This window comes from Equus asinus, chromosome 12, assembly GCF_041296235.1.
Source record: "Equus asinus isolate D_3611 breed Donkey chromosome 12, EquAss-T2T_v2, whole genome shotgun sequence".
In the NCBI taxonomy this organism is placed as follows: domain Eukaryota; kingdom Metazoa; phylum Chordata; class Mammalia; order Perissodactyla; family Equidae; genus Equus; species Equus asinus.
Window position 1 is genome coordinate 7,640,311 of NC_091801.1, and position 20,145 is coordinate 7,660,455.

At 40.7% G+C, this 20,145-nt stretch overlaps 1 protein-coding gene across 1 annotated transcript in view; it reads left to right on the forward strand.

The window, feature by feature from the left end:
* Nucleotides 1-19,810, forward strand: part of MRPS28 (mitochondrial ribosomal protein S28) — a 100,182-nt gene extending 80,372 nt beyond the window's left edge. Inside the window, exon 3 of the mRNA XM_014861842.3 lies at nucleotides 19,330-19,810. Within this exon, the coding sequence (XP_014717328.1) occupies nucleotides 19,330-19,498 (169 nt within the window). The 3' untranslated portion in view covers nucleotides 19,499-19,810. The remainder of the gene's footprint in view (nucleotides 1-19,329) is intronic.
* The last annotated feature ends 335 nt before the right edge of the window (nucleotides 19,811-20,145 follow it).

A 20,145-nucleotide genomic window follows, 5' to 3' on the forward strand; every position in this document is an offset into this window, starting at 1 on the left:
GAAATCCAGGTCACAATCCACAAATCCAGATCACTTTTCCATTGGTGGGTTGTAAATACCGTGGGGTAAATCGGTGTCACTTAACAGAGTACAGCTCTGTCTCTCTCATTTATTTAACAGCCTCTTTGCAAGCACTTTTCTCTTTTTTTGGCCATTTTAAGCCGATAATTTTATGTTTAATTTAAGTTAATTTTGTTTTATTTTTTTTCAAAGGAAATACACGAACAGGTCACGGAAGCAGAATCACAAACGAGCTGTGATGTACACTAGTTGACAGGATGTGTCAGGGGAAGAGGAGCCAGAGAGCTTGAGGGTCAGGCCCACACTTTGCTTTCAGAGCTCGTAGATCCTGTCCTTGCAGCTTCCTGGCTCCTACGCAAGATGTCAGGAGAGTAGGCAAGTGAAATGTAAAGTACTAGAGAATACCCTTCATCCTTTGAAAATGAAACAGCAAAGCGATTTCCTTACTAATTCAGTTTTGTAGTGTAAGGTCATGTCAGACTCTGAAAGGTAAAAATACGCTCCATATTGTCTTTGATTTAAAGAATAAAAAACTTCATTGTTTTCCCTTTATTTCATTTCTACCAGTAATTACACACATGCACACAAATTGTAGTTATTTGTTGTTTATGTTGTTTCAGTCTGCTAAAAATTAGAGATGCATTTCACGTGGACTGGTCTTTGAGGCTGTGAAAATCAGTGTCAGTCAGCTCTGAAATCGTCGTTACACCTTTGAGCTGTAATTTTGTGATTGCGCACTGCTGCTTAAAGGGGTAAACCTGACGTGTTTCCGTTCCCCATGCCTTGAGTTATTGCACTGACTCCTCCTTCCCAGTTGCTTCATGCTAGAGCTTCATGTGAAATTTTGCATGATTTTCCGTGAAACAACGTTTGAAAACCAAGGAAAATGTTAATGTATCTTTAAAAAAAAAAGTTACCCTTTATTTCTTTAATGATAATAAATTTTGCCATCAGTTCTCAGAGGCAATAATTCAGGGACTTGTTTTTTTTGGTTCTAAAACTAAGGGCATGTTTATTATAAAATAGAGAAATTTATTGTCACACCACCGTGAGATAATACTATTATTAAGATTTTTGTTTTTTCTAAGCAAGCGTGCATTTTTTTAGAAGGCTGGTTGCCATCATGTATTCTGTTTTTTAACCTGCTATTTTCATTTATTAACTATACAGTGAACATTTTATTATATCTTCTCTTAAACCTTATTTTTCTTGGTTGTATAATACTCCCTGTAGAGATATATCATAATTTATTTTAACAAATCCTCTATGTTGGATATTTGGCTGTTTGTAAATTGTTTTAAATACAGCTACAGTAAACATCCTTATGCCTATCTCTTCTCACTTGTTTTGGATAAAATCCTAAAAGTAAAATTGCTGGGCCAGTTGGCTTAAACACTCATATTGCCAAATTGCCCTCTAGAAAGGTAATATGTACTAATTTTAAATCCCAGCTAGTCCGTTCCTTTGCAAACATGTCTACCCTATTTAAAATATTGACTGTAGTGATAACAAAAGTATCTAGATTTAATTTGTATCTATTTGATCATTAATGAAATTGAGCAATCTTTTGTTTGGGGAGCAGATAGAACTTGTGGACCTGTAATATGTAATTTTTCTCTGGTAAATTTCTAGTCATGCTTTGTCTGTTTGTCTCTTGGTGTGCCTTAATTTCTTTTACTTCTGTAAGCCCAAATATTGATTTGAGGTGAAGGTAAACATAACAGAAAAGTCTTTCTTGGTATAAAATACCAAAATGTAATATTCTTATGGAAATAACAACTTACATTGTAATTTTTCTGTAGGGAACATATAATTTACAAGTTTTTTATTCTCAAGAGTATATTACTGTTTTTTAGTGGGTTTTGGGGGGCATTCTCACTCTATAAATACAAGTGAAATTCTAGAATATTCTCAGAATTGGATAGCTTCCTTTTCTGAATATACCTTTAGGGATCTTCATGTTTAAAGTCAGTCCTCTTCAGATGATCACAAGTCTGAGCTCATCTGTTATCAGAAAATAAACGTTACTGCGCTTTCAGGATTTGGGCTTAAAGTTATGGTAGGTGGCAGTTGCTTGACTGTCATGTTAAACAAACAAACAAACGAATAAATAAAAGGAAAGAGGAAGGGAATGAAAGACCATTTCCTTACCAAGCAATCACACAGTTTCTTGTCTGGGAAATAAAAAAGAAGAAAACAGAAAGGAAAAGAAAGAGAGAAAAGAGCCAGTTTTGTGTGCTGGGGAGTGCACAGATGTTCCTCTTGGCAGCCGCACAGGGCTCGTCAGGACTGGGGGGTTTGCGGACGCAGAATGTGAAGCCTCTTTGTTGGGGACAAAGTGTTGCCTGTGGTGGGAGTTGCTGCAGTGATGGGAAAGTATCGTAATGTATTGTCGGGCGACTGTGGTCTTCAATAGAGACAGTACATTAAAGTAGCTTTGCGGCCAGTGGGTTCTTTCAGCCAGGCCTGGCTAATAACACGCTCAGCTTGGCAACCGCTATCTAAAGGTAGGGCTGGCATCGTTTTGTGGTCATGGAGCCTGTCCCGTCCTTGGGCATCAGAACTGCTTCTGCAATCAGTCGTCTTTAACAGCCAGTTTATCGGATGTGGTTCAACAGAGGAGTTTGTGACTGTGAAGTTAGAACTGTGACAGCTTTTCAAATGGAGCTGTTTCTTCTTTTGATAATTGCTAAACCGGTCTATTTCAGAATTATTGTAGAAAGTACCTTTTTAATTGTGTTGTTTCTTCTTAACCCACTTGTTCATTCAAGATAAGGTTTTGTTACAAAATAGAAGGCGCATGATTTACGTGTTTTACATTTTAGTAATCTCGTCGTGTGTACCTAGAGTGTTTTTTGTTTAAGCATAAATACTATCTTGTGAAATGTTTAAACCTAATCACTAGAAAGCAAAGGTGAGTATTCTTTCGTTTGCTCGCCAGCGTTCTCTCTTGGTCTTCCGTGTGGTTTACTTGAAGTAGAACAGTTGGCTATGCTGTGCTAGATGTTAACGTGGATGTTAACTGTATTTTAAGGTTAAATTTAAACTTGTTTTTTTTTTTTGGTGAGGAAGATTGGCCCTGAGCTAACATCTGTGTCAGCCTTCCTCTGTTTTGTATGTGGGACACCACCACAGCCTGGCTTGATGAGCAGTGTGTAGGTTGGCGCCCGGGATATGACCCTGCGAACCCTGGGTCGCCAAAATGGAGAGCATGAACTTAACCACTAAGCCACCAGGCCAGCCACTTGAATTTAAGCTTTAAGGATTAATAATTGATTTTTTTTAGTTGTCTCTCCCTTCCCCCCTTTCATGTTATACATAATATTGGATGAATTTTTATGGCCTTTTAATTGCTTACATAAAATCTGAACAAGAAGGGGAAAGAGACTATAAAAAGTAGTAGAGACTGGAACCTTTACGATTACCCCTGATTGGATGGGGCTTTTGTGGTTTTTTTCTTTTTCTTTTCTTTTTTCATATGGAGTTCATAATAGTTTACATCAATGTGAGATTTCAGTTGTACATTATTTCTTGTCTGTCACCACGTAAGTGCCCCCCTTCACCCCCTGTGCCCACTCCCCACCCTACTTCCCCTGGTGACCACTGAACTGTTTTCTTTGTCCATGTGTTTGTTTATATTTCACACATGAGTGAAATCATCTGGTGTTTGTCTTTCTCAGTCTGGCTTACTTTGCTTAGCATAATACCTTCCAGGTCCTTCCATGTTATTGCAAATGGGATGAATTTGTCTTTTTTTATGGCTGAATAGTATTCCAGTGTGTGTCTGTGTGTGTGTGTACACACATATACCACATCGTCTTTTGGTTAGGGCTTTTGAATGAGAGAGTGAACTAGTATGTTCCTGGGGGTTTAGAGCTTATAAGAGCCGCAGATATCTAGTCAACTCTCTTTTGACGGGAAAAAGTGAGCCCCAGAGAAATTAACCAGTAATTGCATCGTTCATGATTATTAAAGCTCCCACTTTTCACGTCTAAGCTCGCTCTTCTCCATCCTTCAGTCTCATCAAATCAAAGTGTCATGCATTTACTGAGCTCCTACTCTGGTGAACGATTCATCAGATATGGTCCTTACCTTAAAGAAACCTACGTTCTAGTTTCTTGTTTTTTTCTTTCTAGGAAACAGGGTACATACTCATTAAAAGTCGTTGATAACGAAAGATTTAAACAGTGGTTCAAGACAATAGTAGAAGCCGGATCTCAGAGCACTACTTCTTTAATGGCCAAGTGAACTGTGCAAACGATAATTATTCTTGAAACTCGATGAAAGGATGTGTATCTTCAGGCTGGGGTAGCCAGAGGAAGACCTTTTTCATAGAGGGTGGGTTTGGGGGTAGGTCCAGATTTTCTGGTCTGCCTCACGTGTGAATCCCCACTCATTCTGTAAAATTTCACACAAGTGTCAACTCCCCTCCCTAGGGTTCTTCCCTCATAGAATTCTTTGCATTTACAGATACCTCCAGTCTGGTAGTCCACATTTCCTTGTAGTTGTTGGCCTCCCCTGCTAGACTCTAAGCTCCTGAAGGTCACAGACTTATTCTTCATAGCCTGACTATCTGCTTGGTACATAACGGTAACAGATACTTAACATTTGCATGTACTCACATAAATAGGAATTCATATGACAATAACCATTGTCACGGACGGAATCGCACCCCTGCAAAGTTCATCTGTTGAAGCCCTGACCTCCCACGTGACTATATTTGGAGACAGGGCCTATGAAGTGGTAATCAAGGTTAAGCAAGGTCATAAGAGCGGGTCCTGATCCAGTGGGTTGGTGTCCTTATAAAAAGAGGAGCAGACACTTGCCGTGGGCACACTGAGGAAGGGCCGTGGGAGGACGTGGGGAGAGGGCAGCAGTCTGCAAGCTGGGAGGAGTCTCTTCCAGGAGCCGAGTCACGGGGAACCTTGATCTTGGCCTTCTGGTCTCCACAACTGTGAGAACATAGATTTCTGATGTTTAAGACGCCTCGTCAGTGGTATTTTGTTACAGCAGCCCAAGCAGATGAATGCACACACATATAAACAAGCAAATGTGGGAGTAGACATCGCTTTAGAAAGTTAGAGAGGGCCTGGCTCCCCAGATCCCACCACACGTCTTCGAAAACGTGTCGGCTGCCGTCTGTCTTCATAAGGACCCAGCTCTATTGCCAAGTCAGTTTGTCCGTCCCAGAGAACCTTTCAGCCAGGCCTGTGCCAATTATGACAGGAAGTGGACGATTCTACACCTGCATAAATTGTTTGTTAAACTAAGAGGAGTACAAGCAGTGTGTTAAAGGAATCAGCTCAGCTCTACTGTGACCCGGATGAGTATTAACCAAGACAGGCAGTGTGCTCGGTGGGGTTAGATCTGGCTGCTGTAAGCCCGGAATTCGGTGTGCCGGCCCAGGCCGTGTGTCACGGTGGTGCATTTGCCCATGGATGAGTTTCCTGATTAGCATCTGCCCTCCGCACCCTGCCAGCGTCTTTCCACCCTTGTCCTTACAATTCATTTTCCAAAGCGCAGGCAGAGTGGTCTCAACAGAAACCTGATCACGCATTCACCTTCTGTAGGCTTTCCGCGAGCATCTAAAATAAACCCCAAACCTTGTGTGTTGGTGTGTGAAGCACGGTGTGGCCTGCCTCCTGCCTTCCTCTCTGACCTCCGCCTCCCACCTGTCTCCCTGTCACCCAGTGCTCTCCAGCCTCACTGGCCTTCTCTTGCTTCTTTAGACATGCCAACTTTTTCCTCCCTTTGAGCCTTTGAACTGACTGTGCCTCTGTCTGAGATGCTCTGACCCACTTTGCACAGCTGGCTCCTTTTCTGTCATTCAGAGCCCCACTTAAATGTTGCTTCTTCAGGGGTTCCTTCCTTCACCACCCAGTGTAATGTCATCCCTCTCTGTCGTATCACTTGATTTTCATTTTCTGCACAGCACTTACTCCTATCTGGTTTGTTTATTTGTTTATTGTCTTTTTCTCCCTGCCACAGTTTAAGCTCTTTGAGTGCTGGGACCCTGTCTTTCCTGTACACTGGTGACTCCAGCACCTAGAACAATACCTGCCGCACATGGGCCTTTAAGAAATATTTGTTGAATGAATGAAAGAACCAATGGACAGGTTGACAGGTTGGAGTCCTAGACCCGGGGCAGGACTCGTGCTGGGCTCTTCTTCCTCAGGCTCTTGTGCTGTTCCCGTATCCTTAGTCGCAGGGGCTCTGCTTTCAACAGAAAGGCTCTCTAGGCCTAGAAACACACTTCCTCAAACGTCCAGCTGCTGTTGCTTATCCAGTAGGTTAGCTAATTGATATCCATCAAAAGGTAAAGCCAAGTTCTTTGAATAGGACATCTTTGAAAACTTTGTCAAGTGCTGTCCATCCCCAACAGGAGTCAACTCACCTGCCGAGTCAGTTGGCCAGCCCAGTAAGCCTTACAGCCAGACCCACAGTAATTGCGACAGAAAGTAGCTAGTGATGTGCCTGAACTATTTCTTTGCTGAATCACGGCTTTCACTGAGCACTTACTAAGTCCTTTCTATGCGTTCTCTCGCACAGTCTTCCTAGCAGTCTAGGAGGTAGGTACTGCGGTGGTTCCTGTTTTACAGTAAAGATAACCTTGCCCAAGATTACATAACGATCATAGAATTGTTCATAGAAAAGGAGTAACTTGGGGAACGGAATTGTTCGTAAACACTGTCAGTTATGTTATCCAAGGTTTTAGTTATCTCTGACCAGTAAACCAGTAAACTATGGCTTTTTTTTAGCTATTAATATGACATCTTATATGCTCTCTGAACAGAATTCTGCTGTTCATTCACCTTTTCTTGGCAGGCTCTGGGATCTTGAACTTTCCCGCCCATTCTGTAGGCACTGACTCAGGAAGTCCATTTATATGGGGAGGGAAGGCTAGATACAGATAAAGCTCTGTAAGGTAGAGTTTAGGAGGGGGAAGGAATGCTCATCAAGGTTGAGAGTCTCTTATTGGGGACCCTAATCCCTTTTTAGTAGTGAAGGAAAACATTTTAAATCACTATTCTACCCTTAACAGCTTTACTTTAAAAGCATAAGAATTTATTCAGAGATTGTTATATTAGTCAAAATGCTAACCTAACACTGTTCTTTTGGAATTTTAGTAATTTTTGAATCTTGTTTTCTGGGTAGTAAAAGCTTTAAAATAGTATTATTATCTAATCCTAAGGAAATGGCCACAATCTCCTACTAAAAAAAAAACAAAAGCAAACAAAAAATGTTCATTAACAATTCTAAATCAGAAATAGATGCTTTGATTTTGATTCAGACACTCTGGAGTATATAATATTTCCTTTTTTTGCAGAATTTTATCCCAAAAATATTTGACTCTTGACAATATTTTACCCTATTAGCATTTAGAACAAAGTCACCCTAGATACCAGTCTGCTCAGAAACAGTTTCTTTTCTCAGACCCGAAGCGAAACCATCATCCCCTGCTGAGCATAAGCGCCCTGGTCACTGTGTGGTCACACTCCTGTTTGGATGGAAGGGCCCAGAGATCAGGGAGTCCTTGCAGCCTTCCGAGTAACACGTTGTCAACACCTCGGCTGCTGCTTAGGATTTAAAATAAGTGGACGCAGCGTTGCGATTGGAAACCGGGTTAAGGAGCACCTGTGACCGGTGGTAGAATGCAGAGTCGTCCAATCCACACCCCCAGTTTACAGACCCAGTTGCAGAAGTTTTGCATCACATTTGAGAATATCTATTTACTGTAACCTACGAACATCTCTGGAATGCCTGCCGCGTATACGGTGGCGCAGCGCTCGCTCCAAAGGGCAAGTTCAGAAGTTCATGTTAACGTAGGGTTATTAAAGAGAGTAGCATAGGGAACAGGCAAAGAGAGCTATATTTGACCTCTTGAAGTCTCTTTTTCTCGTTTGTACACTAGAAGAAAGTCATTTAGAAATTGCCTACGCAGGGCAGTGGTTCATAGAGGTGGTAAAACATCTGTTTCTCCTGTTCAATGTAAGTGTGCATTCTATCTGAACAAAATTTAGCTGGCCATCCAGCCAGCAGTCACATCAAGAATCATCTTTAGTTTCAGATTTGAGCCCAATGAATAAGCTCGTCACACAGAACAGATATTTCTATCTGGAAACAAGTCAAGATGCCTACCGACGTGGTGAGTCCTTAATGAGAGCACCGTGCTGCGTGGTCTGAAAGAGTTAAGAGATGAAAGGCAGACTTAAAGGGGAGCTGATTTTAAATTTTTTACTGCATACCCGACCTACCTGCTGACTGTTTGGCTGCTCTTTTTAAACTTGCTTTTCAGCTTTCGTGATTCCTGATGTTGCAAGACCTAACAGGCATTCTGAGTCATAGAATCATAAAATTTTAGAAATGGAAGGAATCTTGGAGGTCATCTAATTCAGCTCTTACTGAATTCAAACGCCATCATTGCCACAGCGGTCATCTGTCTTGAAAATTCCCCGTGACTTCCTTCATTAATACGCAAAACAACCAATTCCCTTTCCAGCCAGCTCTCTCAGAAGTTCTTCCTCCTGTTACACTGGAATCTGCTAAGTCGGCCATCTCAAAACTCCCACTCATTTTTCTTGTTTCTGCTTTTCGGAGGCATACGAAATAGGCACACAAAATAAATATCGTTACCTCTTTAATATTAAAGCCTTTCAAAGTCTTCAGACCGTTATCTTCTTTCTACTTTTCTTTCAACCTGCTAAGTCCCTCCTTCTCTTAAGTTCTTCATTCAGCGTAAGACAAGATTCTTTCACCATCTTCTGGGTAGACCCCGTTTATCAGTGACCCTCTAATTGTGTTGCCCAGATGGATTACAATACTCTGGATATGGTCAGAAAAGTGAAGGAGATTGGGATTATTATGTGGACTACATATTTTATTATGTGGAATATATACTTGTACTAATTCAACCTAAAATTATATTAACTTTTGGGGAGCAAAACCACATCGTTGACTCTTCCTGAACTCGCCGCCGTCCAAAACGCCTTATCTCCTGAAGCGCCTTCAAACCACTTTCTTTTCTGTACTTGTGTAGTTGGTTTCCTTTTTTATTTTTAATTTCACAGAACTGCTCTAGGCTTCAGTGCCCTCACTTTTTCATAAAGGGCAGGAACTCGGCTGTTTCATAAATGTACCCAGACTTACAGGTGCAAAGGTCAGATATCAGCCAGGGCCTGTCAATGTCAAGTTGCAAGCTCTTTTCCAGGCCCTGAGGGTCTTCAGCCTTGTCAGCAGGTGATAGGAATCTACGCCCCACCCCTGGCCCTCCTCCTCTCCTTCCCCCTCCCTTCATTTACACTGTCTTGTCCTACGAGGGGCTGTTTAAGACACTCTGGCTTGCGTGGATCCTGCACATGGTCTGAGTTTTCATGACAGACTTCTCTCTCTGACCCTTGCCAGCCCACAGAGGCCGCTGTGATAAGAGTCTCTGAAGTGTTTGTTTGGCTTTCCGAAAGGCATCTGACGAAGTCTCCTCTCCTGTTGAAAGGGCACAGAATCAGGACCAACCTGCTCAAGTAGTCCTACCTCCCACCATGGGAACTGGTGGAACATGGCCTTTCACTCCATTTTCGCCTCCTCGGGTTGCGAGGGGACAAGACCATTTCTCTGCTGTTGACGTCTCCCTGCCACACACAGATGTTGAGTAGGTGTTTGTAGCAAATTCAGCAATGCTTATTTAATAAGTAACTATTTTAGAGAGGCAGAAAGAAGATTAAAGGAAAAAAGAAAATTCTGAAATCAGGCTGGTCCCATGAATTTAGAACTCTGTTCTGTCAGTGTGGTCGAAAGTGCAGGGCGTTGGGAATCTGGAGCCAGAGGTCTTCCATCGAAGGACAGGATTGCCAACGTTTCAGACAAGCTGATCAGGAGGTAATCTGCCTCAGAGGAATTTTCAAGCTGTGTTTGACCCTTGGGTAGGCTAGCACGGGTTAGGTTTTCAAGCACTGTGGAAGTGAGTTTGAAAATCTTCTGGTTGGGCCGCCCCGTGGCCGAGTGGTTAAGTTCACACGCTCCGCTGCGGCGGCCCAGGGTTTCACAGGTTCTGATGCTGGGCACGGACATGGTACCACCCATCAGGCCACGCTGAGGTGGCGTCCCACATGCCACAACTAGAAGAACCCACAACTAAAAATATACAACTATGTACCGGGGGGCTTTGGGGAAAAAAAGGAAAAAAGAGAAAATCTTAAAAACAAAGGAAAATCTTCTGGTCATGAAAATATGTCCTTAACTGCAATAAACCTTATCTGGCCAACCTAAAATGATTCATCCCTTTGTTTAGATGAAAATATATATTAATCTCTTTAGTTTTCATAATGGAAAAACAACATGCAGTTCTAACTTTGACTTTCTACACTTGTTAGGGAAATTATATATATATTCATTTTCTGACCAGCAAGAAATTTTGCTTTTTATAAAAATACACTTGATATGGTTGGTAGGTGATAGAATTTTCTTTTCCCTAAATAAAACACATCTTATTTTCTAACTCTGAGAAAAGATTATAACTGTCATCATTGATGCCATATATAATGTATTATGTTATATGCATATTCTGCATTATTAAAAAGTAGAGTCATTTATTGGATATTTAAAAATGGTCCATTTTCACATTTCATAAAATAAATCAATGCTTGAACAAGAGAGAAAATTGTTTGTGGTGGCACGAAATATTAACCAGCAGGGCAAGGTTAAAAAGAACTTGGTTTAAAGGAAAAACAAAATCATATGTTTATATTAGAATTGCTGAAAAGATTAAAATCCTTATCCGAGATGATTGCAATTTGAGCAAATGCAGTTTGGTCTTATGAACAATATCCTTTGCTCAGTCCAGTGACGGCATGTAGGTTGCCAGTTGCTATGCGTTGTTTATTTTGGCCTAGTTGATAGGCACATAGTATATGGTCTTGTTAAAGGGATAATCATGAGCTTTTTACAAAGAGCTTTTGGTAATAATTGAGTAGCAGAGGTTATTATAATAATTTTTGTTTTCCATTTGCATCTTCTAATGACCCGGGATGATAAATTAGGACTTTAGATTTGTGCTGTATTTTAAATTTCGATGAGTGGAAATATTGGAGGCTATGGAACTTTAGGCGCACCCTCTACCTTTATTTTGTTAACCATGGCTGCTGTCTTGATAGCTCAGTACAGATAGTACAGTGGTGAGAGAGCTGGATGTGGACATCTTACAGAAGCTCGAGGCTGGAGAGGTCAAGGAGACAGGGCAGATGGTACTTTTTGAAAAAGTGAGGCAAATTCAAAATACACCAAGTAGTCTGCATATAAAGGTCCACTTGTTAATTGAATATTTAATGCTATAACAATATTTTATACAGCTAATAAAAAATCTTAAAGTTTTTGCATTTTGTATATATATTTAACCAATTTTGCACTTAATATCATTCTATATCAGTTTTTAAAGACTGAAAATTGTGTAAAAGGAGAATAAAATCATAGGACTGCAAAAGACCTTAGGTCTGTTCTAACACTGTCCCTTTTAATGATGAGGAATTTGAGGCCCAGACAGTTCATTTAAAGAAGAACAAAGTACATACATCCCCACATGCTCACTGGAGCTCTCTCTCAAGTACAGGTACGCCCCCACCCGTCACCCCCTCCCCGACACACAGACGAGATGCTGGCTCCTCATGTAGATCAACAGTACTGTGAACATTTGTACGAATTAGAAAAAACAAATTAGCGTTAATTATATAAACCATCAGAAATATTTTAATGTTTTCTCTTCAAAAAAGAAAAGAAAAATTTACTTCTAAAAACTTTAAATAAGGAATGTAATAAAATCAGAAAAAGTTCTAAAGTATTTTATCTTATTGGGATGGAAACACAGATGGTTAATGATTTCAAAAGAACTATTTTTAAAACCTCTGAGAATTATGATTTTATAGCAAGACATCTAAATTGAGCAGCAAAGTCAGAATTCCTCACGATATTCTCTTTTGACACTAAGCCTTGTATCTGTCGCCTTTGTATTATTTCATATAGTTATATCAAAGAACTAGTCAGAGATTCTCTCCATTTTAAGTCTGTGAGAACCATCACTAGCATGCACTGACAGATGTTAAAGAATCTCTGTGGAAAGAATGTCCAAAACCTCTCCAAAGGAAGGTCTTTAAACCACGTCCTTAATACAGAAATGCAAAACCAGATTTAATTGCCCTTTTCCTAAACAGCTCAGACACGCAGGCTCATTTGCTGCAGCATATGGTCTGAGAAAGTGCACAGTGGAGGAGCGTGGTCCTGGGGCAGGCTGGGAGAGAGTCCGTGTAGGCTGGAGTTCACAGAGATCGGGCAGAGCGAGCACTTGAAGTTAAAAGAAAGAAACCCCCACGTGGTAAAAACACAGGCTTTTTCCGTTTTGAATATGCGCACTGGAGACATCCTATTTGCCTTTCAAGACATTAGTATTTCAGTGGTTTTAGTATGAAACATATAAGATTTCTGAAAAACTGTCTGGGGGTTTTTTCCTAGTTAAGATGTGAAAAAAAAAAATAGGCAACGTTGCATGAAGCTGTGGAGATGTTTTTCTGATAATTTAATTCATTATTTGTTACCACTGAAAGTAACGATTTTTCTAATGGGGAAGAATTAAAATAATGAGTTGGATGGCAGCAATTTTATTTGTTTATTTATTTATTTATTTGGATGGCTTACATTTTATTTCAGAGGGAAGACATTATAAGTCTGTATGAAGTGGTAAATTCTTACCACTCTTTAAGGCTGAAGTTTACAGTTCTTACGAGAAGTCATAGGTAATTGAGAACATAAAAATAGGAGGAGGAAAAAAATCTGTGAATCCTCTCATGCTACTTGGTGGCATTAGGCAAGTGACATTACTCCCATGTGTTTTAATGTTCTATCTGTGACATGGGGGAAGTTCTCTTTACGAAGAATTTAATGTCAACCTCTAACTATCTGATAAGACAGTCCGGTTGCTGTGTGTCTAGCACAATGTGACACAGATTTGAGGAAGAATACAAAAAGTAGCAGAAAATAAATGTGTGAGGAGTTAGTCATGGCAGACACAGATCTGATTATTATTGCTGATCTAATTATTAGTTGTGATTTATTAGAATAAGTTATTTCATAGTGCTTTTTTTCCTGTAAAACTAGCCTGTCTGCCACAATGTATGTTTATATATTGTGGGACAAGTATTCTTACCATTTTATTGCCAATTTGAAATTGTGTAGAGCTGCACTGTCATGTGGCTGTTTAAATTTTAGATTTTTTTATTTTTTATTTGTTTTCCTTTTTCTCCCCAAAGCCCCCCGGTACATAGTTGTATATTCTTCATTGTGGGTCCTTCTGGTTGTGTAAATTTTAAATTAATTAAAATTAAATGTAATTTAAAAATTCGGTTGCTCAGTCATATTTCAATTCTTGAGCCATCTTTCAAGTGCTGGATAACCACGTTGTAGGGACTGTTTCCATTATCACAGAAAGTTCTGTTGGGCGGCAGTGTTTTAGTGTTATTGATATTTTAATTAAGTTTTTATCAGTGCATTTCATTGAAAGGTTACAACGTAAGTCATATATTTCAGATGGCTGGCATAGAGGAGACTAATCTCCTACCAGTGCCAAGAGGAAGCCAAAGTTAAACGGTAAAGAAGGTACATTTAACACACGTGGCAAAACACAGAAATGGAATGGTGGTGCTGCTTATGGGCTGTGATTTTCTGAAACAGTGAACAACACTTGCTAACATTGTGAACACAGTCAATCTTCCATCCATTTATACAGGAATCGCATTTTGGGAATTTAGTGTATACCTCAACTTTTATTTTAAAAAAATTTTTATCTTTAGTAGCCATAGTTATGGGCTTAGATAATTATTAGCAGGTTTTTCACCCACGTCAATGTCTAGCCACAGAGGCAGGACAACTCTGTTGTGCAGAAGATGTTGTGCATTACAGAATGTCTGCGTCCCACCCACCCCTGCTGAATGTCAGCCTGGTCACTGTGACGATCAAAAAGCACCTCTAAACATTTCCAACACATGTTACAAAACCTGTGCTTTATGGTGGGCCCAGTACTCAAGACAGTGGCCCAGCCAGCCTCTTAAGATCATCATCTTAAGCCTGTTCCTTTGTTGGATACATTCTATTGATTTATCTTTTTGTTCCGTATTTTTTAAATTGAAAATATAATGCTGCTGTGGACCTAATTCTTCTTTTAACATCTGTCCTTATTCATCCCTTATAGGGTTAGACTTAATTAAGTGACCAAGGATGATAAAAGAAAAATTCCTTCTTTACATCTATTATGGACTTTTGTTTATATCCATGGGAAAATAAGGCTGCATGGCTTTGAGCATTGGCCCTATGAATTTGTTCAGTGAAGTCGTGGGTCTCCTTAACAAACGCATTGGAAATAAAACAAAAGAAATAATTATCTTAAGGCCGTAATGCTATGTAGATGAAATGAGAAAGATAAACGGACTTAAAATCTAGAGCGACACTTCTTAATCTTAGAGGGCCATAGGTGACCTTCAGGCAATCTGTGAGCCCCTTGAAATAATAGCAAAATTATGTTTATGGGCATTTGTGCATGTTTAGAAGAAGGAGTCCATTGATATAATCAAAGGAATGAGGAAAAACTAGTTAAATAAAAGAATGATAAAATCTCATTATAGAAAGAAGGCAGAAAAGATAGATTCAGGTCTATAAAATCAAGAGGGGAGATGGTTGATTAGGTCAGAAGTTAAGTCTACTATTGAAATGGTAAATTTTAAAAGAAGCTTAAAAAAATGCTTCTTGGAAGAACAAATGATGAACCCATAGAAATCGTTATCTCCCCCTTCCAAGAAGTGGTATGTGCTAGAAATAAAGTGGGTTCACAAAAGGCTTAACTGCATCCAGAGTTAAAGAGGCAGGGCTGAGAGGGGACAGGTGAAGTGAGACGGCTCTGCCTGCCCCTCGGTCGTCCCTGAGCCGCTATGGGAAAGCAACTGGAGCAGATAAATCACCGCAACCCTTTCCTGACTGACAACTGAGGCTGCTCTCTTATTTCCAGCTGTATTGTGCTCAGTGCTGGGAAATGTGGACCATTCAATGTGTGGTTCTCTGAATTTTGCTTGCTTTTGTTCAGTGCTATTTTGCCTCACATCCTCAAAGGAAATTCAACATTCATTTCCAAAGAAATTGTTTTCATGTTCGTAGAACACTTATGTTATGATATATTTTAAGAGAGGGATGCTTATACCGTTAAAATAAGTAGGATTTGCATCAAAGCAAATGTTGAAAGCAAACTCCACCCCTGAATTTACCTTCTGCAGGCATCCATTGTTGACTTAATTGTAGCTGGAATGATAACTGGGAGTGCCCTTGTTCTCTCCATCACGCCAACACTAGGGTACCAGGTGTCACTGGGTTTGTTTTGATGATAGTGATGATGCTGGCGGTAGTGATGAGGATGATGATGGTTGATGATGATAGCTAACATTATTGAACATTTATAAGGGCTTGGCATGTGTTAACTCATTTCAAGTTCACCAGAACCTAGCAGAAAGGCATAATTATTATCCCCATTTTACAAATGAGGAGACTGAAACAGAGAGATACAGTAACTAGCTCAGAGTTGCATATTTGTAAGTGATAGAGCTGGGCAGGCATCTAGTCACCTGGCCCACACTGTTCATCACCGTATTGCCTCCTCTGTATTTTTATACTTAGGCCAAAATCTCTCAATAAAGTAACCATTGAAAGACTGCACAAACAATCTGGGAAGGGTTTGCTGGCATATTCATTTTAAATCTTGTTATGTGGAACAATGGATATCCAAATGGAAAGACTGAGAAATGTAAGTGGTTATCGAAGGCTGCAATACTGAAGGTCCTCCTCAGATTACGCTGGCAGAAAGGCCCTTCTCAGAAATACATTCGTTCATTCGTTCTTTCCCTGTAATAAAGTTAAAGCAAGGCTAAACTCCACATTAATTGTATGGCTGCTGTTCCTGTCGAGGAAGAAAGTCACTGACCTTTCTGTGTCCTGGATGTCACAGAACGGACAGTGTGTGCAGGAGAGGCAGCCAGCTCCAGGCTGTCAGTGGGTCTATGGAAGGGACTCCTTTTAGGTGCATTTCTGTATTATATGTTGTTATTGCCTGACTTTTTTTTGTCTTTCTGAATTACCCTAAAAGATTCTGTCATCACTCAGGGAAAACATGTGTTACTCTTGAAGGTTGGTGAGGTCACAGCTCTGTCAAAGGGCCTTGTTTTACTGGTCCTTTGGGATTGCACAGGCTGGCCTGTGCTCTGGCATCTGACTGTCCACCTTAAAGGTCATTCTAGGCCAGATTTTCCCGAGTGGTGACCAGAGAAGACTGCGCCAGAGTCACCTGGGGAGCTGGTTGAAAACTCGTATTCCCGAGGCGCACCCCACGTTTCCAGATCACTCTCTGGGGTTGCTTCCGCCAATTTGCATTTTAAACAAGCACCCCAGGTGCTTCTATGGCCTCAGAAGCGTGAACACCACTGTTCAAACGTCTACACTCAGTGAAACGCGTTCGTCTCGGGCCTGTCAGAGGCACAGGCGTGACTGAATCCTTGCCCGTCGCTTACGGTCCCTAGGGAAGATAGCACCTACGTTGAAATAGCTATAATACAAAGAAAAAATTAAGTGCCATAAAAGCAGAAAGAGCTGCTTCTGATAGCAGAAGTCAGAGGGTCTTCCAGAGGGTTTTATTCTGTTTAGTGCACAGTCAGTGCATTTGGGGATGCTTCGTTCATTCAGCACGCATCAGGGCCTGCAGTTGCTTCTCATCTCCCTTACCAGCTCCCTGGATAATTTCCGGAATTTCTGTAGTTTTTAGACACGAAGGCAAAGCAGTCGTATTATGAGAGGCTCCTGCCTCGAAGCATGGGGACAGGGATCTGCCTTCCGGAAGTTACCGCGCGTCCCGGCACGCAGGTGTTTCTGGTTTTACTCTTTAATTGGAGACTTCTAGCATTTGTGTGGCATGAGAACATTTACACCGAGAGCTTCCTCCTCGGTGTCACTGGGCCCAGAACTTTTGTCCCAAGTGTTTGTGATGTGACCAACTCTTTTTATGAAAAGTCATTGTTTCCCTCCTCATGGTTAGTTTATAGTCCACCTATGAGTAATGCTCCTAAAAATAAGTAAAAAGAAACAGACCGACAATGAACAACGGACGGAGAAGAGAACTAGCATTTCTTCACCCCTGTGCCCAGGCGCTGTGCCAAGCAGATTTCAGAGAGGTTATGTAAATGTACCGGTCCACACAGCTGCTCAAGCCGGGGAAACGGAGGTTCCAGATAATCCGTGACCTGGTGACTTTTCTCCACAAGTGTCTTGTTAATTTATTGATGGACCTTTGAGTACCTGCTGCATGGGCACTGGAGGGATGCAGAGAGAAATGCAGCGCCAGATCTGGGGGAACGTACAGTCTAATGAGAAATCAGAGGTTTACATGGATAACCGATACCAGTAAGTGCAGAGCACTAATGTGTGCATTTCCTGTGCTGGGCGTTTTCCAGCTATTATCCCGTTTAACCTTCCCAGCACACCTGCCAAGTGGAATCTCTGTTACACAGATGAGGAGGTGTTACCCAACTAGTAGGTAGCAGGGCTCAGGTTTGCATCCGCAGCTGTGACCGCAAGGCCTCTGTCATCCTTGGGAAGTCGAATGACACTCTTCATGTTGCCCCACGGAATGCGAGGCTCTCAGGAGCTGCGTTAGATGCGTTCGCCCTGGATACTTAAGAAGCAGGAGGATTTAGATAGACAGAAAGTTCAGGAAGCGCTCCACCAGAGCAGAGGTGCAGAGGAGTACTTGGGGTGACACTCGGCCATTTGCACTCAAGCACACCAGATCTGCACCCTCGCAAGAAGCGGACCAGAAGGGTGAGCCCTGGGAAGGTCATGTCGTGCCTCAGGCTTTAGCTCGGGATGGGGAGACTTGAAGGGCTCAGTTCAAGGAATACATGCATTGAAAAATGAACCAAGCTTGATAACTAACTGGATATTTCAAGAGAGGGGATGGAAGGAAGGGTCAACATGAATCAAGGCAGATCGAACGAATCACTGAGTCGCTGTGAGGACAAATGAAAGAATCCAAGAGAAACCAGTTAGAGCTCCAGGTGAGGGGGAGACGGGCCGCCTTCACCTGTCTGGGAACTCACCCTGTGTTCCCCGTGGTGAATGCGAGTGGAATATGTCCTATAATTGCTGTTTTCTAAGAACGTAAAGCTATGCCTCACTTAATATTCCAGGATATCTCTTTAATTTTTTTAAACAAAGGAAATATGATCTGTGCTGTCAGTATACACACGTAGATAATGTATGTAAATGTACATGCAGAAGGACTGGAAATTGTGACTGGCTTCATTACTTTCCAAATGTTAGAAAAGGTCATTCACTTCTATAATCAGAAAGGAAAATAACTTAAAAAAATAAAAGTCACAGTGCCTAAATGTTTACTTTCTGACCCCTTCTAAATTCTTCCAGAATAGCTAATCAGCCATTGTGTGGAGACTGTCTGTTCTATGTCTGCCAAAATCATTTTCCAGTGACTTTTTTTGAGAACTTTGTTTCTTCATTTTCTGTTTATATAAAATTATTTTGATTTTAAAATTAAAGTACTTGAAGTATATATCTAGGTATATAAAGATTTGTGGTTTTAAACCAATAGCAGTATTTCCCCTCTCCCATACCTTTTCATAACGTTGCGATTAAATTCTTAAAATAGTTGATCAAGGAAGGAAAGCACATGAGTGTCAGTTTGAATTTGGTCTTATAAAACGCTCGGTGTTGTATTGAGCGCAGGGAGCCGGCAGGCGCGTCACAGCAGCCCCCACTTCAGTTACGGTGCGTCAGTCCCTAGTACTGAGGACGTGCACTTAGACTTTTTTCCATTTTGTTTTTGCAAAATTTACTTTAAAAGATTTTAATTTTAGAAGAAAAAAATGTATCTGGAAGTCTGTTTTTCCCCTTGCTGCTCTCTGACTTTAAAAATGAATGGCATATTTTTTGAAAAGTCAGTTTCAAGAACCGACTTATTTGAATTTCAGTCTGGAATACATTTTTATTTTGTTTATAAAATCTTTGAAGGCAGCTTTATGATGAAAATTCTGATACAACTAAATTACTTTTCTGTTAAAAACAACAATTTCTCAGATACTAGTGTTAACTTTTTTTAGAAAAAGAAGTGTTAACTTCTTTATCTTGAGCCAACAGAAATTAAAATTAGAATTTCGATTTTACTTTAAACTAATTGTCCATATTATGATGTGAAGAATTCATGGAATTTTTTTTCTTCCTCTTTAGGAAATACCAGAAAGGAACCCGAGTCCGGCTGCGGCTGTTAGATCTTGAACTCACGTCCCGGTTCCTGGGAGCCACGACGGACACGACTCTCCTTGAGGCTGATGCGATTCTCTTAGGACTCCAGGAGAGTAAGGACTCCAAATCAAGAGAGGAGCCTTGTGAGAAATAGAGGAACTTGGCTGAGTGTTCACTTCTTTTTCGTTGAACACAGATATTCATCAAGAGCTCGATTGGAAAATTATGAATAAATGATTGAAAGAAGACATAACAAATGAAACTATAATTATAGCTCTTACCTGTTAGAATTTTCTTTAGCTGTGTCTCCCCTGCCCCCTTTTTTATACCCGTTCTTTCCTTGGATTGGGGTAGTGTAAACCGTACTGAGAAATTCTCCCTTTCAATAAATATGTTTCTTGTGCTATCTGTATGCATGGCACTGTTCTGAACACCAAAGAAACAGCAGTAAACAAGTTAGACAAAATCACTTGCCTCATGGAGCTTACTTGGACTGGAGGAAATAGACAGTAAATAAGTAAAGTCTATGGTATGTTAGACAGTGATACATACTAAGGACAAAAATAAAGCAGGGAAGGCAGAGGATCTGAACAGACGTTCTTCCAAAGAAGATATACAGGTGGCCAACAATCACGTGAAAAGATGCTTAATATCACTAACCATCAGGGAAATGCAAATCAAAACCACAATGAGATATCAATTCACACCTGTTAGAATGGCTATTATCAAAAAGACAAGAAATAACAAGTGTTAGCAAGGATGTGGAGAAAAGGGAACCCTTGTGCACTGTTGGTGAGAATG